The sequence below is a fragment of the Adiantum capillus-veneris genome, chromosome 4 (genome assembly GCF_014529385.1).
Source record: "Adiantum capillus-veneris isolate H3 chromosome 4, ASM1452938v2, whole genome shotgun sequence".
In the NCBI taxonomy this organism is placed as follows: domain Eukaryota; kingdom Viridiplantae; phylum Streptophyta; class Polypodiopsida; order Polypodiales; family Pteridaceae; genus Adiantum; species Adiantum capillus-veneris.
Window position 1 is genome coordinate 124,734,686 of NC_140934.1, and position 24,741 is coordinate 124,759,426.

The following is a 24,741-nucleotide window of genomic DNA, read 5'->3' on the forward strand; positions in this document are numbered from 1 at the left end:
TCAACCTCACTAACACATTTCTTGCCCTCAATGAGTACTTTTCCCTGAATTACAAAAGCTCAAATTAGAACAGCAATAGAATCTGATTTTATTAATACCTGGCCTCATGAACACGTTTTGCTGCATAATTCGTCAACAGAATTACAACAAAAGAAGTCAAGCTGAATAAAATACAATTACATAGTTGCAAGGTTCCATTGAATACAAATGATATCACATTGTATGGATTAAGATTCATAGAAAGTGAGGATTTGATGCTTGATACTACCTCATCATCAGATCCTTAGCCACTTTGCAGAAGGCTGACTCTATATATTAATTGCCGCACAATTGCAAAGATCAAACTAAAAGAAGCAACTGCCTCTTGTCTGCAAAGAAGCCTAAAACCGATGTATCAAACTACAATAGGTGAAACCAGGATAAAGCAATTGTGCTTCATTTGCAAAGTTGAAGTCATTGGATACAAGTGACAGCTCAGCCTGATGGAAAAAGTTAAATTAGGAGAACTTGACTGTCATTCAGATTACAGTGGGCATAAATATCATCTAGAGAGTTGAGACACAAAAATTGTCTCTTGATTGGAAAACTAGGACTTCTTTCCTTTTAGGTGTTGATACAAAGAACTCTTCCCAACTGCTTGGCTACATACTTGCCAGGGAAGGGAGTCAATAATGAAGTCTCTCTCTCTCTCTCTCTCTCTCTCTCTCTCTCTCTCTCTCTCTCTGTGTGTGTGTGTGTGTGTGTGTGTGTGTGTGTGTACATGCGCGCGTGCGTAAGGGAGGCTCTCTCCTATTGGGAGATTTTCTTCGTGGTCATGCCAAGGGACACTCAAGCCAGCTATGTAGCTTGAACTAACCCTACCCATTTACAAGGTGATGATCCTGGAGTCAAAACCTTGACCTCTAACTGAGCTGACACTGAACTCATCACATGGGGTCCTTTTTTCTATCCAAATCTAGTCATGCAGAGTAAAGAATAAAAGAATTAGTTACTCTTTTCCCTTCCAGCCTACTATATACTTATTCCTTTTGTTTGTGATTGTTACTGCCAGCTCTGCGAAGAACTTCACCAAGTCTTCTCTTGGAACATCTTCCACCCTGCGGGTTTCCATATTTCTGACCTGCAGCAACACCATCAAATCATTATGCTATGCACACTGACAAGTTCACACAAGACCCAATAAATTGTGAATGCCAGAACTCTAACCATGTCTAACAACGCCAATTTTGCACCAGCGTTGACTTCAAATTTATTAATCCCCGATGCATGTCAAGCATAGTGAGCGTGATTCTTGGTCCATCTATGCTACAGATTTACTCCTTACTGATCTTTTCCTTATCTTTAAGCTAAGTCGAGAGACTTGAAATGCTAGGGATGGATGACGACCAACTTAATTATTTCTTCACCAATACTTTCTCTTCTCAGGCTGGCTCTTGGAATTATAACACATCTGCACCAAATTTGCATCCAAATGGATTTTTGATTTTGCCGTTGCCTCTTGGGCTGAAATCGATACAGGGTACCGACTTCACTGGTCTGAAAGGTGATCTTCACAATATGCTTGACATATTGGAGATACATGAACTTGGTAGTTGGAGATAGGCCAACGTGACAATCACATCATATCCATGATTCTCTACCCATTTGATGCGAAGAACCCTTCTCAGTTCTGAGTCACGGGGGAAAAAAGTGTTCATTAAGGTCTTCCTGGCCACTGATTTGTTTGTACGGGACAGACCCTTTTTCCAAGGAATGCACCTGTCGCAGAGTATCTAAGGATATTAGACAGCAGGTAGAGAGGAGACTAAGAAAAGGGGTAGAAAGGTCAGAGCACATAGTCTCCGAGGATGGTTTGCAAGCATAAAACCTTAAAAGATGTGGCCATAGTAAGCTGTAGCTCTGAACAAATTGACTTGGTCAAAGATTGTTAGATATCTAAGACCCCTTTTGAGCTTAGAAGATCCTCTAGCTGGGGTATAAACGTCGGAGCACAGAGTCTCCAAGGATGGTTTGCAAGCATAAAACCTTCTCAGATGTGGCCATTAGTAAGCTGTAGCTCTGAACAGATAGACTTGGCTTAGAGGTGGAGTTTTCCATCCTTGGTCAAAGATTGTTAAAATTTTAAGGCCCCTTGGAGCTTAGAAGATCCTCTAGTTTTAATCTCAAAACTAGCCTTGTAACTTGGGCAATTCCTTCAGAAGTATGAGCTTGGGCATTTTCTCTTACTCTTTTTGTTCGATGATATATTTTGACCTCTTGTAACACATCTTTTATTTCAGATCTGTGCTTGTGCAGCTTCCTTCATAGGAAAATGATCTTAAGAACTAAGATGTTTGTGCAAGAGCAAACTTCCTTGAGAATCAACACTACCTTTGCATTTAAACAAAAATGCAATTGAATGAAACCTCTATTCTTCATACTCCGAGATCATGACTCTACCTCGTTTGCTCCTCTCCTACCATTCTCCGGTGATTTTCTTTCCTAGGGAATTAGCTTGCTGAAGTGGCAAAAGCCCTTGTCCAGAGACATTTGTACAAAGTCACCCGAGTACCAGCCAAAATTAAACAAGCCCCTTGTGGAGTTCAGCCAGGTACAACTAGACCACACAGCCCTCAAATCACAATATACACTAAGCCCCAAGTGCAATCTCTTGATGATGATCACGACCTTGTCGTTTGAGGTTGCTGTGCAGGTTGCCATGGGGCATCTTGCACGACCAAGAATCATCCTTGAAAAAGCCAAACCCATAGCTTGTGAGATTTTAAAATAGGGCAGCGACAAGCTGCTTTCCTGCAAGGAGTATGTAGTCTGGACTTGATAAAAATCACTTTCTGTTTTTTGTTGACCCCTCAAAAGAACTGCAAGCAGCCTTCGTAAAAAAGAGTACTGAAAACAACTGCAGACTGCAGAATCATGTACCTTAACACTGTTACCATGTGCAAGATCTGATTCTGTTAGCATAACCAACCACTTAAAGCCATGCTCATTTGCGTAATCATATTGCTCTGTGAGACTGGGGGAAGGTGAGTGCACAAAATCAGCCTGCACAACCAGAATTTTTGATATAATCAAAGCCTTCTCATACACTAAGGCTGTTAAAGAATCTGGTCCCGCGATTAAGTGACTAAAGCAAATACACCCTTGAATAACTTGCCTTAATACTTCCATTCCATAGTTCAGAAACAATTTCCATCCGTTCCCGAAGTAGGCCCCCACCCCCCTTGGAGCAAACGAGCACTTCAACACCAGATGAATCAGGCTCACTGAAAAAAAACTTTGAATAAAAACCCATTGACACGTCAAACATACAACAAAAAAAAGCACAAGTACTCTAGCAAGGTCAAAACTATACCTCTCAGACATTGCTGCCAAGATGAGCTTTTCAAGTGCAATGCTTACTCCAACAGCACCCGGAACAGAGAAACCCTGTTACACAAGCACGCGCACACATAATCCACATGCAGATACATTAATGGTCAGTTTTTCTTCAAGAAAACGATCCTTCCTTTGGGTAAGAAAACTGTCCAATGGGCTACAAACTGCCCCTACTAGAGAGGGCTACATCAAAATGTTGGGAGTCTCTGCCAATGACAATGACAGCTAAACCAAGATATGGCAGGAGGAAACAACCAAACTGCTGGGCCATACTGCCATCAGGCGCCCCATGAACCATGGTTAAGAAGGGCCTTGGTCGACAAAGTCACAAGAAGGCCTCACAGCGCTCCTGCATGCGGTTGGAGCTGCCTTGAAGCCTCTCAAACTATCCCACAAGTGTATGGATCAGGCTCTAGTCAGATGTCATGTACACTCTCTGCCAGTGGGATGGGTGGAGCCTCGAAGATGCGGAAGCATCAGGCACTCCAGATGGACCAAAGTGTCAGGCTGCAGATGAGCTCCCAACATTTCTCTCTATCTCTACTCCACTCCTGAGGTACAAGCTCTGTGGAGGGCCGGAGTGTAGGCCGGCCCTCCCGTATCACAATCATCCTATTGACTAAAGCCATCTTAAAACGAAGTGCAGGGCCCGTGAGGGTGGACCAAGCTGCAACATCCCAAGTGTACTGGCTAGCTGTCAAAAGTGCAGGCATCAGCCGAAGAAACCGAAGCCAAACCTACTTTGCCATGGGGCAGTTCCACAAGAGTGGTGCTGTCTCAAGTGGATGGTCACAAGCGGTACATACCACAAAGTGACCACTGCGCACCAACCAACTCCCAATTGCAGTAACAAATCTTGACATGAGCAATAGCATCTCTGAATAGATAGGGCCACCGTAAGCCTGTCTGTAAGATTTTTTGCGCCGTGATGTGACCAGGGTAATGGCCACCTGTAGGACCACTGTGTGCATCTTCCGGAATGTGGTCTACTTCATGAGGGGAGACGCACCTGCGTAGCACACCATCTGGCCCAGATTTGTAAAGCTGTCTGCCAATCAAAGAGAAGGGTCTAGACTTCAGCAAGAATCTTCTTTTTTGCAAGGGAGGAGCATTCTCAGGATATAGACCAGTAGAGAGCAGATGTAACACATCTCCATACCATTCTGGGGTCGTGTCGACCTTAAAGAGATGACTATCCGGAAAGTCATCATCAACCTCAGTATCGGCTCACCTGTATGTATGCGAGAGAGATGATTGGTCATGACGTGCCGCTTACCTGGACTAAGAACTACGTTGAAATCGAATTCCTGGAATATCAGTAGCCACCTCCATACTTTTCCTGCAACTTGGGGTTAATTCAGAAGATAGCGTAGCGCATGATGATCTGTGATGATAGTGAAGTGAACCCCTAACAAGTAATGACGAAACGTTTGTAAAGAATACACCATAGCCAAAACCTTCCCGTTCTGTGGTGCTGTAGTTACGCTCTGCTTTGGTGAGCAGACGACTTGCATAGTGAACAGGGTGATCCAGGTTGTACTCCTTACTAGGCTGAGTCAACATAGTACCCACAGCCAGTTGACTCGCGTCAGTATGCACATGAAAAGGGAGAGACCAATCTGGAGCCACGAGAATAGCTGCTTCAATGAGGCGTTTTTTGAGGTAGGCAAATGCTTCAGCCTCAGGTTTTGACCATTGGAAGGGTACAATAGCACTAGTGAGTTGGGTTAATGGTTGAGCCACGTGTGCATACATTCGTATAAACCTGCGATGATAGCCTGTGTGGCCTACAAAGCTTTGAACACCTTTTGGGTTGATGGGAGTTGGTAACTTCAAGATGGCCACGATCTTCTCTGGGTCAGGTACTAAACCTTTGGCAAACACCACATAGCCTAGTAGTGTGCCCTCAGTGACCAAAAAATGACATTTGTTAGGATTGAGCTTTAGGCGTGCCTCTCTTACTTGAGGAAGAGAGCAGAGAGCTGAGCAAGATGCTCCTCTAGATTTTCCAATGGGGTTGAACATTGAGCACCTGAAAAGGTTGAAAAATTGTCCATGAAGATGTGAAGATGATCCGTCAGTAAAGGGCAGAATATGAGATATACTGCTCGATTGAAGGAAGGTGGAGCGTTTTTCAACCCTAACGACATTCTACTGTAGATAAAAATATCCCAAGGAGTCACGAAATCCGTTTTAATCTGATCACGTGGATGGATGCCCAATTGATTGTATCCATTGAACCCATCCATGAAACTGTACAATACATGCCTTGCTACATCTTCTAGCACACACTTAGTGAAAGGTGTGGGAAAACCATCTGGGATAGTTACCTTGTTCAAAGCGCGGTAATCTATGCACACACGGATTTTATTGAACTACTTCTTAGGCGCTATCACCAAGGGTGATAACCACTTAGAGTGCTCCACAGGTACAATGATCCCCGCCTCTTCCATTTTATCGAGCTCTGACTTGACAACCTCTGCATACTTTGGGTTGAGCTTGTGAGCTCGGCCTCTGACAAGCTTAGCCCCTTCAACCAGAGGGATAGTATGGACACCCAATTCTGGTGGGATCCCTTCCAAATCCTTGTAGGACCAAGCAAAAACATCTTTAAAAGAGTGTATAAAAGAAACTACCTGATCGAGTAACGCGGGATGCTCCCATAACCAGGCTGCTAAGAGGACGTGTTGAGGGTTGTCAGGGTCGCCCAAGTTGACTTCTTTGATCGGGTCAGGAGGTGTAACTGGAGAGGGTGCCTCGGAAGACGAAAAGTGAGTTGCCTCTTGGAGTTTCTAGACATCATGGGTTGGTGTTTGATCGATTGGAAACTCCGCATACTCCTCTTATAACCATCTTGGTGGAGCTCCTCGAAGGGTAAGTCTTGAGACACAGACATAGCAGAGTGCTTTTGAGTGGGCGGGGTGTCAAACCCGGGAGATGTTAGAGGAAGATGTGGAACGTTGGCAAGCTCATGCAGAGGAGATTTCTTCCCCCTTCCGTGATGTGTTGGAGGTTCACCAAGGCCGACGGCTTCCATCAAAGGAACACTTGAATCATGGTGATCAGGGACTAACACACTTGCTTCTTTGACTGACACACTTTCTGCTGTAGAGCTTGGGTCACCGGTGTCAGCTTGAGGAGCCGGGAGAGAGAGTGTTACAGGCACAGGTGAGGCTTGAATAGAGACCACATAGCACGACATCAATGTGGTAGCTTCCAACCACTGCAGCAGGTCTTCATCAGACCCGTCAGGTGGGATAGGCTGCTCAGGGTCGGGGTTGGACTGTATTGACAATGAGCTGTGATGAACCATTGAATTTATACTTCCTTCGAGTCGAATTGGTTGCATGGGGGAGCTAGGAGTATGTATCCACATGGCGTCGTTTCCCCAATCATGAAGTGCCTTAGTATGCCGCAATCATGGTCTACCAATAAGCAAAGGAAATCCTTGTAGCGCGGATAATGTGTCGTGCTCTCTACAGTGTGGGTGCCCCTCAATGCAATGTGCGTGACAATCTCACTCAAACAAATGGAAACTCTCTCAAACAGAATGAAACACAGAAACAATGGATAACAACAGAGACACAACAGTGGACCAGAACATGTGGACTCCACTAGCTCAAAGAACCATGTACAGACTCTGGCGTGGCAGCACACTTAGCTCCAGCCCAGGACTCACAGGTACAAATGGGGGTGTCGAGGCTCAGATGTGCAGGGATGGTGAAGCAGTGCTCTGTGCAAGACTCGCTGCTCTCGACGACGATGCTGGACCAAAAATGAAGCCCATGATGATAATGACCCAACGGCTCATAAATGTCAGCCACCTAAGCCAATCTCCAAAGTGAGTGGTGGTGGTGACCTGGCCACGATGTCCACTAGACCACCGTCCGTATCCTGCCACGTGTCATTGCCCAGCCCAGCCCACAGAGTCCGTCCAGAGTCCGACTAGTGTGAACGAGGCAAGACCAACCGTACTAATTGAGTGTCCTGTGAAAGTGACACTGTAGCCTGCTACAATCCTCCCTCCACTCGGGGAAGACTGACCAGCACAAAATCCAAGCTAAATGTGAAGTCTTGTACCTTCAGAGGCACCTTATCTACTATGCCCACTGGAGAGACTGTCCTTTGGTCCGCTAATATAATAGGGAAAGGAGCAGGGCGGGTAGGCTGCAGCCCTAAAGCCAACATAGTAAACTCTGGCATTAGATTGATCCCAGATCCACCATCCACTATGACGCTTGAGAATTCATGCCCAAGAATAGACACAGTGAGACGAGGACTTTTGTAGTCTGTGAGGAGAGCAGCTGGATCATGTAAGACTCTGAAGGCTGTACAAGGAGATGCTCGCCATTGGGCCTTGCACCCGGGTACAGAGACTTGAGTAACAGTGAATGGAGCAGGGCGGGTAGGCTGCAGACCTAAAGCCAAAATAGTAAACTCTGGCATTAGAGTGATCCCATATCCACCATCCACTATGACGCCTAAGAATTGATGCCCAAGAATAGACACAGTGAGACGAGGACTTTTGTAGTCGGTGAGGGGAGCAGCTGGATAAGAAATCATGTAAGACTCTGAAGGCTGTACAGGGAGATGCCCGCCACTAGGCCCCGCACACGGGTACAGAGACTTAATGACTGAGAGGGTCACTTTTCTGAGGGTTGCATCTAGCCGGAGCATCTCATAAAGGGATACTTGTTGAAAGGTGTTCTTCAAGATTGCTTCCGTTGTGGACTTAGCTCCTTTAATCTGGGATTCCTCTAGAACTCTGACCTGTTCCAAGTCAGCCACTGCTTCTAAGAAGGCTCCATCAATGTCCGAAAGCATACTCGCCTACTCTTAGCACCAATGAAGGGCTCGTCAGTTTGGTCAGGTTGTGGGAGTGGAGATAGACGAGATGGACCTGTTGGCAAGCTGAGATCAAGAGTTGCTCTTGCCAGAGTGAGTACGCCAGCGATCTCCACTTGCTGTGGCCGAACTGTATGAGTAGCAGGTGATGGCTGAGGGGTGGTGTTCACTGCGATCAGATTGATCTTCGGGAATGTGAATTCTTGTTGGTTCTGAGTTGGGCCTGAAGATGAGGATGCCCTGTGATTGGGACAATCCTTACTGTAGTGGTCCTTAGACTCCGGACAATGTCGGCAAAGAGGAGACCCTTCAGGTAAAGGACATTTACTTTGGTAATGCCCATATTCTCCACATCTGTAGCATAAGATGGGCCTATTAGAAGGACGAAACGGGGGACGAGGTGGTCTCTGTTCTTGTTGCTGCATGGAGTTGGAGGCTGAGGTGTAGAAGCTCTGAGGGGCTGAAGGAGCATGGGTATAAATTTTTTGAGACGGAAACGTACTTGACATACCTTGGACAGTAGGGGTATTGAGCAAAGGTGGCAGGTATTTTGATGGCCATAGGGGGAAACCATATTGGATGTTGGAGCAAGCCCTTGTTGGAGAGAAGGACCTAGACTTTGTTGTATTTGCCGCAACCCCTTGATATCGTAGCAATCCTTGTCTTCATGCCCAGACTTTTCGCAGAAATGGCAATAAGCACGAAGGAGACAGTCCTGTGGAGGGTGTCCTGGAGAGCGACACGAGCTGCACCATACCATAGCCTTAGTCGCCTGCTGAGATCTAAGCTCTTCTAGCTCTCTCTTGATTTGATCCAAAGCGTCGTGATGTAAGGGCTTCTCCTGTCTGAGAGAGATTGATTTCTCCTCTTGAAGAGCTCGCTGTAACTTTAGGGCTTCTGCGTAAAGAAGTTAACAGATCAGAAGGACTTTCCGAAAACATTGAGGGGATCTCTACCTGAGGGGAGATGGTGAACAGCTTCCTAGCTCCCTCTATCCTAGTAGCAGCCGCGACAAACTCCTCCAGAGTGGCGTCAAGTCGGAGACTCTCTCGGAGTTTTTGCTGGGAAGTTTTGGGAAGACCCTTCTCCACCCACTTCTTGACCATAAATTCCCTTGGTTGCTGAGGAAGCTTGGCAACCAGAGACTTGGTTTTAGTCATGAGTTCTGTAAAAGTCTCCTCTGGCTGGAGCACCATGTTGGCCAACTCATCCAAAACCTTTTCCTGGTAGTCACCTGGCCTGAATGCTGCACAGAACTGTTGTCTTAAAGCTGCCCAAGTTGCAAAATGGTTCTCTGCAAACTGACTGTACCATTTATCTGCTAAGCCATCCAAGGTAGATGGAAAGAGTACCAAATAAGCATCTTCTCTATTAAGACCATGACCTCTACAGAGAGATACAAACCTCCTTGCATGGTCGTCTGTATCTTCTGAAGAGAGTCCCTTGAAAGTAGGAAACTTGATGTTTACCTTGGCCAAAACACTCGTCAACGACTCCATGTACTCTTGCTCAGGAGCCCCTTGCTGAATAGCTTGCTGTAACAAAATGGGAGAGAGCTTTATCGGGGAAGGTGACCTGGAGGATGTAGAACCGGATGGAGCCTTATGTGGAGGTATGGGTGATGAGGTTGGTGGACTTCGACTAGGTACCAAGGGTTGACGTCTTCTATTGTAGTGCTTCAGAGGACTCAGTAGTCCGCTTTGACGATCTAATGAACCCCTTGTATGTGTCATGCAGTGACCACAAACCCAACCAAGATTTGGGCAAGAAGACCTTTAACTGGCTCAGGTCTAGACTCTACTAGACCTGACAAGTGACTGCACTGCCTAGCTGGACCAGGACGAGGAAGGACTAGACCAGGACGAGAGCTTGGTTGGACCAGTCACAAGGGCGAGAGAGGACCAGACCAACAGGCTGCATTGGGCAAGGCGAAGTAGGCGAGGCTAGGTAAAACCCAGCTAGCTCCTCGCTTTGCACCCCAACACCTCAACAGAGTGAGACTTCAGTTGAGGTCCCACCGGGCGTGCCAAAAATGAGAGCACCTCTAGTGCGGATAGTGTGTCGTGCTCTCTACAGTGGGTGCTCCTCAGTGCAATGTGCGTGACATCTCACTCAAAACAGAATGAAAACAAAGGAAACAATAGATAACATCTTCTCAACGTAGACACAATAGCAGACCAGAACATAAGGACTCGACTATCTTAAAGAACCGATATAGACTCTGGTGTGGCAACACATTCAGCTCCAGCCCAAAACTCATAGGTACAATGGGGTGTTGAGGCTCAGATGTGCAGGGATGGTGCAGACGTGCTGTGTATAGACTCGCTGCCCTAGACGATGACGCTGGACCATATATGAAGAAGATAATGATTATGACCCAACAGCTACTACTCATACGTACAACCATAAAGAGCCACCAACGGCTCATAAATGTCAGCCATCTGAGTCTATCCCCAAATTGAGTCATTGGTGACCTGGCCACGATGTCCACTAGACCACCGTCCGTATCCCTGCCACGTGTCACTGCCCAGCCCAGAGAATCCGTCCAGTGTGAACCAGACCAAACGAACTCTACTAACTGCGTGTCCTATGAAAGTGACACTGTAGCCTGCTACAATGGCTCTAAATTACATGAAGTCACATGCTTTACAATTTCTACATGTTTTTTGAATCGTTGTCAAACATTTGCAGGCAATTTTCTTGTGGGACGCGTTTTGAGCACTGTGTTTGCTCACTACCTGCATATATGGTCATGCGCTTTACGTTTGGTTGAGTTGTTTGTCCCAGATTGAGCTCACTTTGGTGTAGTGACGCTATTTATGCCTACAGATTGTGGAGCGCCATTTTGGCATGGTTTATGGTTGACATTTTGCTTGAGCTTTTGCTTAGGTTATAGGGGAGACTCTATTAGTTTTCTCCTTTGGTTTCTTGACATTCATATAGCAGATATGTTTGACGTTTGAGAGTCGACAGTGATGACTCGTACGAGACGGCGGTCTCGTAGTTGCCAGTATATGCGATGTTTGCATTGTGGTCACACAAGGCACATTAGATGCCGCTGTTTCAGACGTATGAGGCAACAACAGAGATGTATGCATCATGCAGAGATGGTTTTGACACATGCTAGAGTGGTGGCTTCATATGCCAGTGACGGTGATGTCACATTTACTTTTAGCATTCCTCCTGCTTACATGTCTTCTTCGAGAGGTGGCACTTCTCCCCGTTGGTTGCTAGATGAGGATGCAATTTTCCACGTCACACAACATCGTGAATGGTTTAACACTTTTGCTGGTGGGAGCTTGGGTTGCGTACACTTGGCCGATTGGTTGGTGTTTGACATTGTAGGTGTAGGAGATGTTTGCTTGTCCTTACCAAGTGGTGCATCCTATACACTACAGCATGTGCGCTATGTTCCTCAGCTGCGATAGAGTTTGATTTCAGTGAGACAATTAGTAGATTGTTGGTGTCAAGACACTACTTAGAGAGCAGTCGTTCCAGATGCATTGTAGATCACTAGTGATTGCCAAGGAAGCCCGGAGTGGTTTTGTATATCCTATGCATGTATCTGAGGTATGAGACGGCCTAGTCTCGATCTTGTTGCTGGCATGTGATGATGAGAGACGAGACGTGTCTCCTTTGCGAGTGAGCTCAACCATGTGCATGCTCGTCTATCACTAGAGCTAATACGACTGCATGTAGATCGCAAGAGCGAGCCAGTGAGCGTAGGTTGAGAGAGTCGCTCACCTGTTTTCTTGTGCGTACTAGTGGTTTAGCTAGTAGGATCCACTTATTGGCACATTCGCCTTAAGTGGGAGGTTGTTGGGGTAAAGGCGAAGTGCCTTTGCCCAAGGCTGGACGTCTAGTGTGCGGCCGCCTACTACATACACATTCCTTATCTTTGTACATATACAAAGAATAAGGAGCTCCTCAATTTGAGGTCTGCTCCACCCACACATCACTGTGTTCTCCTTCTCTCCTTGCCCGCCCGCACACGCACACATGCATCCTTGTCGCTGCTGCAGGGCTCCAATTTATATGCCAATGGAATCGATCGAGATAGGAGTTTTAGAGATGCCATGTGGGTGGCACGATAGATATACTTATTCTTCAAGATCATCACCTTTGTAAGAGCCGTATTCAGCGTTGTGAAAAAATCTTACGTGGCCGCTATGAGACATTCTGGTCAGCTGCTTTTGGGCCTCGAGGCATTCAGGGAGGTGTAAGTATGACTATTGCGGACTCATGGCAAAAGGCCATTGCGAACAAAGGTATTATTGTGCTAGGCAGGGCTAGTGGGTCACTATGCAGGTTCAAGGTAGCCTTGTGGGCTTTATGTGCCCAACCATGCACGTGCAAGGGCTGAGTTTAAGTCACATATTGTGGAGTCTTTGCCTCATGCAGAGCAATGGTGCATTGAAGGGGGGACTTCAACATGCTTGAGGACTCTTACTCTTACAGTCAGTTATTCAAAGACTGCAATAATCGCCTTTCTCATAGAAACAACACCTACCCCCAATAATAGAATAGTATTTCCCTTGGCATGTGCATGCAAAAAAAAAAAAAAAAAACCCACTTGCATTTCGAACAAGAACTTGTGAGGATATCTTCAGCACATGATGATGAATGCTAATTGGAATAGTCATTCGATCTATTCTGACAACCATGCTAGAAAAAGCCCAAACAACCAAGGGACAGCCACGCTAGTTAAAGCCCGACCAAGGCGCTCACAAATATATTTACCTAAAGACCACTGTCAGTTAAAATCTTGAGACCATGGCAGAAATTTACCCAGGTATTTTTCCAGTGCTCTTGAACAAGATGATCATAGCGACCTCCAACAGCCAGTAGCATTCCTGCCGATGAAGTTGCAAGGCAACTCCCCTTGCGTAAGTAGACCTGCACTTTCCCAAGAATTAGTAAGGCTGGAATTTCACATATGGACATACACATACAATGAATATGACAGAACGAATCAAAGGAACTGACTGAGCACTGACCTGAAAATAAATCCCTTGGTGATACTCTTCTACAGGTATCATCAATGCATCAAGATGGACATGCTTACCAATACTCCAAACCCTTAAATAACTTTGAAGAGTAGAAAGTTCATCAATTGAAGCTGAAACTTTAGCACCTGGAAACTTAATTTAATGGACCGATTTGCAAGAAGGGAGCATCATTGCAACATGACAAAATGAGTAAACAGCAAGCACGTACTGTCTGCTAGCCCTCCTCTGAGTCGTGAAAGAGCCAAATCTATGTATCCATTCCATCTCCTCTCTACTATTTGCAGACGATCCACAACGTTTTCCTGGAGTTTGAGTCCCTAGCAAAACAATAAAAGTAAAACATTCCCTTATCTGCTTCTCAACTAAAGTCCTTAAAATAATGACAATTTTTTATTTTTACTTTGATAGGAAGAAACACATTAACCATAACTAAAAAAGTGTTTGATATGAGCAATAATGAAGGAGTGGGAATGGCAAGTAAGAGCACCATCTGCCCTGACAAATGTGAATCACTAAAAGTAGAACATGTGAGCATATTCGTAATATGTAATTTCTTGTGCTCTCCTACTGTCAAACCTAAATGAACCCACTTTCCCCTCAAAGTCTCAATGACTTTAGCACGGATAGTGTGTCGTGCTCTCTACTTGTAGCAGGCTACATTGTCACTTTCACAGGACACACAGTTAGTACAGTTGGTCTGGTCTGGTTCACACTGGACGGACTCTCTGGGCTAGGCAGTGACACGTGGCAGGGATACAGACAGTGGTCTAGTGGACATCGTGGCCAGGTCACCACCACTCAGTTTGGGGATAGACTTAGATGGCTGACATTTATGAGCCGTTGGTGGCTCTTTATGGTTGTACATATGAGTAGTAGTTGTTGGGTCATGTTTATCATCTTCTTCATATATGGTCCAGCGTGGTCGTTTAGGTAGCGAGTCTATACACAGCATGTCTGCACCATCCCTGCACATCTGAGCCTTGACACCCCATTGTACCCGTGAGTCCTCGGCTGGAGCTGAGTGTGCTGCCATGCTAGAGTCTGTATGTGTTCTTTGAGATAGTCGAGTCATATGTTCTGGTCTGCTATTGTGTCTCTTTGTGATCAGTTGTTATCTATTGTTCCTTTGTTTTCAGTCTGTTTTGAGTGAGATTGTCACGCACATTGCACTGAGGAGCACCCACTTTAGAGAGCACAACACATTATCCACACTACTGGTGCTCTCATTTTTGGCACGCCCGGTGGGACCTCAACTAAAGTCTCACTCTCTGTTGAGATAAAATCGAGAAGCTAGCTGGTTTTTACCTAGCTTCGCCTACTTTGCCTTGCACTGTGCAGTCTGCTGGTCTGGTCCTCTCTCGCCCTGGTCCAACCGGCTCTCGTCCTGGTCTAGGCCTTTCTCGTCCCTGGTCTAGTCCTTCCTCGTCCCTGGTCCAGCCCTCCTTGTCCCTGGTCCAGCCTGGTGGTCTAGTCACTTGCCCTGGTCTAGTAGAGTCTAGACCCGTGTTCAGCCAATTAAAGGTCTTCTTGCCCAAAGCTTGGTTGGATTTGTGGTCGTTGCATGACACATACAAGGCGGTCATTAGAGCGTCAAAGCGCACTACTGAGTCCTCTGAAGTACTACAACAGAAGACGACCCTTGGTATCTAGTAGAAGTCCATCAACCTCATCACCCATACCTCCACATACGGCATCACCCATTCCTCCATCTGGTTCCATATCTTCCAGGTCACCTTCCCCAGTAAAGCTCTCTCCTATTTTGTTACAGCAGGCTATTGAGCAACGGGCTCCTGAGCAAGAGGCCATGGAGGCGTTGACCAGTGTTTTGGCCAAGGTAAACATCAAGTTTCCTACCTTCAAGGGACTCTCCTCAGAAGATGCAGACGACCATGCAAGGAGGTTTGTATCTCTCTGTCTTAATAGAGAAGATGCTTATTTGGTACTCTTTCCATCTACCTTGGATGGCTTAGCAGACAACTCGTACAGTCAGTTTTTTGCAGAGAACCATTTTGCAACTTGGGCAGCTTTAAGACAACAGTTCTGTGCAGCATTCAGACCAGGTGACTACCAGGAAAAGGTTTTGGATGAGTTGGCCAACATGGTGCTCCAACCAGAGGAGACATTTGCAGAACTCATGACTAAAACCAAGTCTGTGGTTGCCAAGCTTCCCCAACAACCCAATGAATTTATGGTTAAGAAGTGGGTGGAAAAGGCTCTTCCCAAAACTTCTCAGCAAAAACTCCGAGAGAGTCTCCGACCCGACGCCACTCTGGAGGAGTTTGTCACGGCTGCCCTCGGTGTTTTTGAAAAGTCCTTCTGATCCATTGACTTCTTTACGTAGGGAACTTGAAGCCCTAAAACTACAACGTGCTCTTCAAGAGGAGAAATCAATCTCTCTTAGACAAGAGAAACCCCCACATCTCGAGGCTTTGGATCAAATCAAGAGAGAGCTAGAAGAGCTTCGGTCTCAGCAGGAGATTAAGGCTATGGTATGGTGCAACTCATGTCGCTCTCCAGGACACCCTCCACAGGGCTGTCCCCTTCGGGCTTATTGCCACTTCTACGCAAAGTCTGGGCATGAAGACAAGGATTTCTACTATATCAAGGGATTGCGGCAAATACAACAAAGTCTAGGCCCTTCTCTCCAACAAGGGCTAGCACCTGCATCCAACATGGTTTCACCCTATGGCCATCAAAACTCGATGCCACCTGTGCTGACAACACCTCCTATGCAAGGTATGCACAACAACTTTGCATCCCCCAGCTTTTATCATGCTAATGCTTCTTCAGTTCCCCAAAGCTTCTACACGTCAGCATCCGTCCCCATGCAGCAAGGGCCAAGACCAGCTTGTCCCTCCAATAGGCCAATTTTATGCTACAGGTGTGGGGAGTATGGACAATATCAGAGCAAATGTCTGCTGCCAGAAGGGTCCCGCCCTTGCCAACACTACCTTGAAGCTAAAAATCACTATAGTAAGGACTGCCCAAAACAACGTGCATCCACATCTGCAAGCACAAGCCAGAACCAACAGGAGTTTACATTCCCAAAGGTTTACCTCATCACAGTAAGCACCATTCCACAGGCCCTGCCTTCCACTCTTGTAGTTGCCTCTCAAGATGAGTTGAAGCAGGTGGAAGAACCGACTGGTGTGCTCACACGGGCACAGAGAGCTGCTCTTTGTCTCAACCTCCCTGGCGGTCCAACTTTTTTGTCTCCACTCACCCAAATGAGTGAAACTCCCCTAGTAGCTGACAAACCAGCACGTAGTGCCAAGAGCCAACCTACCTCTCTTCTGTTAGATATTGATGGTGCTTTCATGGAAGCAGTAGAGGACTTGCAGAAGCTTAAGATACCAGAGCAAGCACTGATCAAAAGATAGAAGCCTACAACAGAGACTATCTTGAAAAACACCTTTTAGCAAGTGTCACTGTACGACATGCTTCGACTTGATGAAAATTTTCGAAGTGACTCCCTTTCCATTGTCCAGTCTCTGTATCCTTGTGGTGCAGGGTCTAGTGGCGGGCACCTACCTGCACCTACCTGTGCAACCCTTGGAGTCCTACATGATTTCTTATCCAGTTGCTCTCCTCACCGACTACAAAAGTCCTCGTCTCACTCTGTCTATTCTTGGGCATCAATTCTCAGGCGTCATAATGGATGGTGGATCTGGGATCAATCTGATGCCTGAGTTTTCTAATGTTGGCTTTAGGTCTGCAGCCTACCCGCCCTGCTCCATTCACTGATACATTGGCGGACCAGAGGACACTATCCAGTAGGCATAGTAAATAAGGTGCCTCTGAAGGTACAAGACTTCACATTTAGCTTGGATTTTGTAGTGGTTAGTCTTCCCCAGGTGGAGGGAGGATTTCCTTTGCTTATTGGTAGACTATGGCTGCGGCATACTAAGGCACTTCATGATTGGGAAAACGACGCCATGTGGATACATACTCCTGGCTCCCCCATGCAACCAATTCGACTCGAAGGAGGTATGGATCCAGTGGTTCATCACAGCTCATTGTTAGTACAGTCCAACCCCGACCCTGCGTAGCCCATCCCACCTGACGGGTCTGACGATGACCTGCTGTAGTGGTTAGAAGCTACCACATCAATGCCGTGCTATATGGTCTCTATTCAAGCCTCACCTGTGCCTGTAACACTCTCTCTCCCAACTCCTCAGGACACTGGTGTCCCAAGCCCTACAGCAAAAAGTGTGCCAGTGTTAGTCCTAGATGACCATGATTCAAGTGTTCCTCTGATGGAAGCCGTTGGCCTTGGTGAACCTATTAACACATCACCGAAGGGGAAAGAAATCTCCTCTGCATGAGCTCGCCAATGTTCCACCTCTTCCTCTAACATCTCTCGGGTCTGACGCCCCACCCAGTCAAAAGCACTCTGCTATGTCTGTGTCTGAAGACTTACTCTTCAAGGAGCTTCCAACAGGATGGTTACAAGAGGAGTATGCAGAAATTCCAATCGATCAAATACTAGCCCATGACGTCTCGAAGCTCCAAGAGGCAGCTCACTTTTCATCTTCCGAAGCACCCTCCCCAGTTACGCCTCCTGACCCGAGCCTCCTGACCCGGTCAAAGAAGTCAACCTGGGCAACCCTCAGCACGTCCTCTTAGCAGCTTGGTTATGGGAGCATCCTGCATTACTTGATCACGTAGTTTCTTTTATACACTCTTTTAAAGATGTTTTTGCTTGGTCCTACAAGGATTTAGAAGGGATCCCACCAGAATTGGGTGTCCACACTATCCCTCTGGTTGAAGGGGCTAAGCCTGTCAGAGACCGAGCTTACAAGATCAACCCAAAGTATGCACAGTCTGTCTAGTCAGAGCTCGAAAAAATGCAAGAGGCAGGGACCATTGTAACTGTGGAGCACTCTGAGTGGTTATCACCCATGGTGATAGCGCCTAAGAAGCAGTCCAATAAAATCCGTGTGTGCGTAGATTACCGCGCTCTGAACAAGGTAACTATCCCATATGGTTTTCCCACACCTTTCACTGAGCGTGTGCTAGAGGATGTAGCAGGGCATGTATTGTGCAGTTTCATGGATGGGTTCAGTGGATACAATCAGTTGGGCATCCATCTAGGTGATCCGATTAAAACGGCCTTCGTGACTCCCTCGGGTATTTTAATCTACACTAGAATGTCGTTTGGGTTGAAAAATGCTCCACCTTCCTTCAATCGAGCAGTATATCTCATATTCTGTCCTTTACTTACGGATCATCTTCGCATCTTCATGGACGATTTTTCGAATTCTCAGGTGCTCAATGTTCAACCCCAGTGGAAAATCTAGGAGCACCTCGTTCAGCTCTCTGTTGTCTTGCATAGGTGCAGAGAGGCACACGTCTGCTCAATTCTAACAAATGTCATTTTTTGGTCACTGAGGGCACACTTCTAAGCCATGTGGTGTCTGCCAAAGGTTTAGCACCTAACCCAGAGAAGATCGTGGCCTTCTTGAAGTTACCACCTCCCATCAACCCGAAAGGTGTTTAGAGCTTTGTAGGCCACACACGCTATCATCGCAGGTTTATACGAATGTATGCACAGGTGGCTCAACCATTGACCCGACTCACTAGTGCTACTGTACCCTTTCAATGGTCAAAACCTAAGGCTGAAGCATTTGCATACCTCAAAATATGCCTCACTGAAGCACCTATTCTAGTGGCTCCAGATTGGTCTCTCCCTTTTCATGTGCATACTGATGCCAGTCAACTGGCTGTGGGTGCTGTGCTTCCTCAGCCTAGTAAGGAGTACAACCTGGATCGCCCTGTTCACTATGCAAGTCGCCTGCTCACCAAAGCAGAGCGCAACTACAACACCACAGAAAGGGAAGGTTTGGCTATGGTGTATTCTTTACAAAAGTTTCGTCATTAACTTGTTAGGGGTTCACTTCACTATCATCATGGATCATCATGCGCTACGCTATCTTCTGAATAAACCCCAAGTTGCACGAAGAGTCTGGAGGTGGCTACTGATATTCGAGGAATTCGATTTCGAAGTAGTTCTTAGTCCAGGCAAGCAACACGTCATGGCCGACCATCTCTCTCGCATATTGGGGTTGATGATGACTTTCCGGATAGTCATCTCTTTAAGGTCGACACGACCCCAGAATGGTATGGAGATGTGTTACATCTGCTCTCTACTGGCCTATATCCTGAGAATGCTTCTCCCTTGCATAAAAGAAGACTCTTGCTGAAGTCTAGACCCTTCTCTTTGATTGGCGGACAACTCTAACAAATCTGGGCCAGATGGTGTGCTGCGCAGGTGCGTCTCCCCTCATGAGTAGACCACATTCTGGAAGATGCACACAATGGTCCTAGAGGTGGCCATTACCCTGGTCACATCACGGCGCAAAAAATCTTACAAACAGGCTTATGGTGGCCCTATCTATTCAGGGATGCTATTGCTCATGTCAAGATTTGTGATGTCTGTCACAGCGATGTGCGCACAAGCCTAGCAAGCAATTCAATCGCCCTCTGCAGGTATCTATGGTGTGGTTACCCTTCGAGCGATGGGGCTTGGACTTTGTTGGTCCAAGTACTCCACCTGCTCAACCCGGCAACTATAAGTATCTCCTGGTAGTGACGGATTATGCAACAAAGTGGGCCGAAGTGGTGGCTACCATAGACTGTACACCCGCCACTGTCGCAAAATTTTTGTATGAAAATATTTTTTGCAAGTTTGGGTGCCCTCTAGAAATCACCAGTGATCGAGGTAGTCATTTCGTCAACGACTTGATCTCCACACTCCTCACGAAGTACAAGAATTTTCATCGCAAATCTTGCTCTTACTATCCTCGAGCAAATGGGCAAGCCGAGAGCACTAACAAAGTGCTAATCGCGCTTCTCAAGAAAGCTTGTCACCTGCATCCAACTTCTTGGGCTCAGGCTATCCTCAACACAGTTTGGGCTTATCGCACCTCCTTCAAGGCAACCACTAACCACACCCCATTCCAGCTAGCTTTCGGTCTAGAAGCACTTGCACCATATGAGTTCAACTCAGGTTCAGCAAGAGTGGGAAGCGTTCGCGTCATAGCGGGGATTGCTTCCGCAAACCTCTCTCGTCTCTCAATGTTAGAAGAAAGCACGATGTTAGCTTCACATGCTCTGCAAGCCGAGCAACTTCGTCGCAAAGCGTGGCATGATCGCCATCTCAGAAAGCCGAAAATAACGCAAGGAACATTGGTGCTACTCTATCAAGCTAAATATTTGAAAAAAGCTAGGAAGCTAGTCCCAGCATGGCAAGGGCTATTCATGGTACACGAGATTTTGCCATAGGGGGCTGTCCAGTTAGTCAATCTCGAAGGTGTTCCCTTGCCACTGGTAAATAGATCCAGAATCAAGTGCTATCACTCGCCCAACTCTTTAGAATTCTGATGATGTTATCCTTCCTACCAACAACCGTATGACTGTTCCCTCATCAGTTCTCTCCGACGTTCCATTTTTGCCTTTTCTCAAGTCTTTCTCATGTCAGTTCTCATCTTAGTTGTAATCGATATTATCTTTAAAATTCTCCTTGTTTTGCTGCGTGCATCAAATTCCCTCTCATCTCATTGATATAACTCGGGTTTTGGAGTCCTGCTATAATACAGCTTGTTCTTTTTAATTATTTGAATTCACTCATAGATTGGATTGTATTTTCCTGTTTCTCTCTCTGTGTCTATCTGTATCCCTAGGTATCTCTATCTCTGGGTCCTTACTGCTCTGTCTCTACTGCCTCTCCCTCTGTCCTTGTGGATTTCTTCAATGTCCGAGTTTCAACTCTAGTCGGATAGATTTTTGGTTTTCCTTGGTATTGTTCCTAAACTGCTCTGTTGCATATCTCTCTCACTTCTTCGTCTCTCTCTCACATACACTCACACATACGGTCGCTTCTCAAGCACCCAAACTTCCAAAACTAAGCTCCTACTGCGAAACCCCCTCCCTCTCTGTATACTATGTCTCTATCAGTGTGGAAGTCCTGATCGGCCATTAATCCTTCAGCATCTAGACACACACACACTCTCTCTCTCTCTCTCTCTCTCTCTCTCTCTCTCTCTCTCTCTCTCTCTCTCTCTCTCTCTCTCTCTCTCTCTCTCTCTCTCTCTCTCTAGATACGGCAAAGACACTACTACCTTTGCCATTTTCAGAGAGTCAGACTAGGGTGACGCATCCTCTACGACATTCTTCTTCTACCTCCGTCCCTGTCTCTACAGTGCCGGAGGCAGTCTTGAGCTCCGGTGTTCTTGGTACGCCCACTCCTCCTACTGAGGCGGTCTCTCCCCCTACTGCTCCCGTCTATACTACTGCCACTGTTACCACACCATTCTCGGCCGCACCTGTGGTACCCTCGTCATTCTCTCCCATCTCCAACTCATTCTCGGCCGCACCTGTGGTACCCTCGTCATTCTCTCCCATCTCCAACTCACCCACTGAACCTGCTACCACTGTCACCCTGACCACTGCAGTGCCTCTTGGGCACCCTACTACTACTGTCACCCCGACATCGACTGCAATGCCTCTTGGGCACTCTACACCTCCAGGTGCTACTACTGCTTCTTCCACTGGAAGCGACTCTACTTCGTTGTTCAAAATATCTGACGAGAACCTGCAAGAGTCAAGAAATACTATTGCAATGAATTAACTTGGTGCCGAGACATTAGCAGCTACCCACCGGAAGCACTCGGCCACATATGCGGCCATGGAAGGTTGCTTGCGAGTTGCGGAGAGTGCCATTGCTGATAGAGATGCTACCATTTTTGCCTTGCGTCAGGCTCTGCATGTAAAGTCCCAGATAATTGATGACCTCAAAGCTCAAATGCAAGGATTTCGAGACATGCTAGTCCAAGGGGACATGGGGTTTCAGCAGAAGCCTCAGGCTACCATGGGATATGGGTGGGTTCGTCCCGCTAGATCTGTATAGACGCCCATGGGATACGGAGAGTACAGTCATCGACAGTTTGGGGAAGGTGCTCCATCACAACAGCAGTTTGACTACTACCCTCAAGAATTTCAACAGCCTGGCACCTTTGGCTCCTTGCCACACATGTCATCCTCATAGACGGCTCCTTGCGACGGCTTCGCAGGCGCACATCGACATGGGTGTGCGAGTCGGCGGCCTTAGTACACTTCAGGCTAGGTACTCCCATCCGCCGAGCAACAGGTGGCTGCTCCTTTCACTGAGAGTCGGTTTGTGGAGAGCATTCATAGAGTCCAGAGTTTTCCCATCGATTTGATGGCTCCACCTCCTGAGTCTGATACTTTGGGTGCAGCCGTGGCCACAACTCTATCTCTTGGATGACGGATTCAGAGCTCACCATTGTACATATGTAGTACCTAGTGGCTTTCTTTCACAGTTTTTTAGGATTCCTGGCAACCCGTAGCAGGCTACATTGTCACTTTCACAGGACACAGAGTTAGTACAGTTGGTCTGGTTCACACTGGACGGACTCTCTGGGTTGGGCAGTGACACGTGGCAGGGATACGGACGGTGGTCTGGTGGACATCGTGGCCAGGTCACCACCACTCAGTTTGGGGATAGACTTAGATTGCTGACATTTCTGAGCCGTTGGTGGCTCTTTATGGTTGTACATATGAGTAGTAGTTGTTGGGCCATGTTTATCATCTTCTTCATATATGGTCCAACGTGGTCGTTTAGGTAGCGAGTCTATACACACCACGTCTGCACCATCCCTGCACATTTGAGCCTCGACACCCCATTGTACCCGTGAGTCCTCGGTTGGAGCTGAGGGTGCTACCACGCCAGAGTCTGTATCGGTTCTTTGAGATAGTCGAGTCATATGTTCTGGTCTGCTGTTGTGTCTCTGTGTGATTAGTTGTTATCTATTGTTCCTTGTTTTCAGTCTGTTTTGAGTGAGATTGTCGCGCACATTGCATTGAGGAGCACCCACTGTAGAGAGCACGACACATTATCCGTGCTACACTACTGTGGGTGCTCCTCAATGAAATGCGCCCGAAACCTCAATCCAATAAAATGAAAATACTGGAACAACAAAGTAAACTCAAATGACTCAATAGTAGACTCCGAACACCATGGGACTCGACTAACTCATGTGAACCAGTGCAGACTCTGGTTGGCAACACACTCAACTCCAAACCCATGACTCACCAGTACAATGGGGGTCGAGGCTCCATTGTGCAGGGAGAGTGCAGATGTGTGGTGCTAGACTGAACACACGACGCTAGACTCAAGACTCATAAAACCACCTAGAACAACATACCCGGCTAAAGAAAACTGAGCGTTTGTACAACCAAAAAGAGCAGCCAACGGATAACTCAGATATTCCTGACGCATAACTGTGGCAGGGATGAACTGGCCAAGGTGTCCTCTAGACCACCACTCATGCCATGTGTCACTTTCGACGAAAAAGTCCACCCAACGTGAACCCACAATCAACTGTAACTGTCTTTCCCGTGCAAGTGACACCAGGTTGCCCGCCACAAGACCACTCACCGTCCTAGAGAGTGGTGGTAAGCTAACTACTCACTTTGTTTATTCACTGCGTCATTGGCATCTGGTGCTAAGTTTCCACAATCACATACATTCAAGAATATGCCATCCAATGACCATGGCGAATAATAGAATAGAATTCTCTCATGTTTGATTTCTATCTGTATTGTGACATTTGTATTTGGGGCGAGGAGATTGGAGAGATTCTCCTCACTTGTCTAGCAGGGCACAAGGGTGTGAGGTTGGGAGTGGTGAAGGTCTGGCATGGGAAATCCTTGCGCGAAAGGCCTCCAAGGCCAAGTGTGCACAATGAAGGTTACACTGGTCACACTATGTTTTGACGTTTAATTATTGGAGGTCATTGTAAACATAAGCAATGCAACAGACTCAGTATTAAAAGAGGGATCACATAGGATGAATGGGTTAAAAATGTGGAGGGTGTAGTGCAGATAGTGTGTCGTGCTCTCTACAGTGGGTGCTCCTCAGTGCAATGTGCGTGACAATCTCACTCAAAACAGACTCAAAACAGGAAACAATAGACAACGACTGAACTCACAGAGACACAATAGCAACAACAGTAGACCACAACAAATGACTCGACTATCTCAAAGAATTGATATAGACTCTGGAGTGGCAGCACACACAACTCCAGCCCACGACTCTCAGGTACAATGGGGTGTCGAGGCTCAGATGTGCAAGGATGGTGAATAAGTGCTCTGTGTATCGACTCTCTGCTCCCAACGACGATGCTGGACCCGATGTAAAAGAAGATGATGATCCTCACCCAACAGCTACTATTCACATGTACAATCATAAAGAGCCACCAACAGCTCATAAATGTCCAGTCAGCTAAGTCTATCTCCAAACTGAGTGGTGGTGGTGACCTCACCACGATGTCCACTACACCACCGTCGGTACCCTGCCACGTGTAACTCCCCAGCCCAGAGGGTCCGTCCAGTGTGAACCAGACCAACTATAACAACTGTCCAATTGTCTGTCCTGTGAAGTGACACTGTAGCCCTGCTACAGGTTGCCCGCCACAAGACCGCTCACCGT

General features: G+C 46.8%; 1 protein-coding gene across 5 annotated transcripts in view; it reads right to left on the minus strand.

The window, feature by feature from the left end:
• Positions 1–420: 420 nt before the first annotated feature.
• GCN2 (protein kinase family protein) overlaps positions 421–24,741 on the minus strand; it is a 253,789-nt gene continuing 229,468 nt past the window's right edge. For 3 of the 5 annotated variants that reach the window (XM_086511103.1, XM_086511104.1, XM_086511102.1), the window contains 7 exons: positions 13,438–13,546; positions 13,218–13,354; positions 13,009–13,116; positions 3,353–3,426; positions 3,155–3,263; positions 2,920–3,042; positions 421–1,120 (listed from right to left, as the gene is read on the minus strand). In XM_086511103.1, coding sequence (XP_086367229.1) covers positions 989–1,120; positions 2,920–3,042; positions 3,155–3,263; positions 3,353–3,426; positions 13,009–13,116; positions 13,218–13,354; positions 13,438–13,546 — 792 coding nt within the window. In that variant the 3' untranslated portion in view covers positions 421–988. Of the gene's footprint in view, positions 1,121–2,919; positions 3,043–3,154; positions 3,264–3,352; positions 3,427–13,008; positions 13,117–13,217; positions 13,355–13,437; positions 13,547–24,741 lie in introns of those variants that run through there. The other 2 variants (XR_015187920.1, XR_015187919.1) reach the window with 1 other exon arrangement.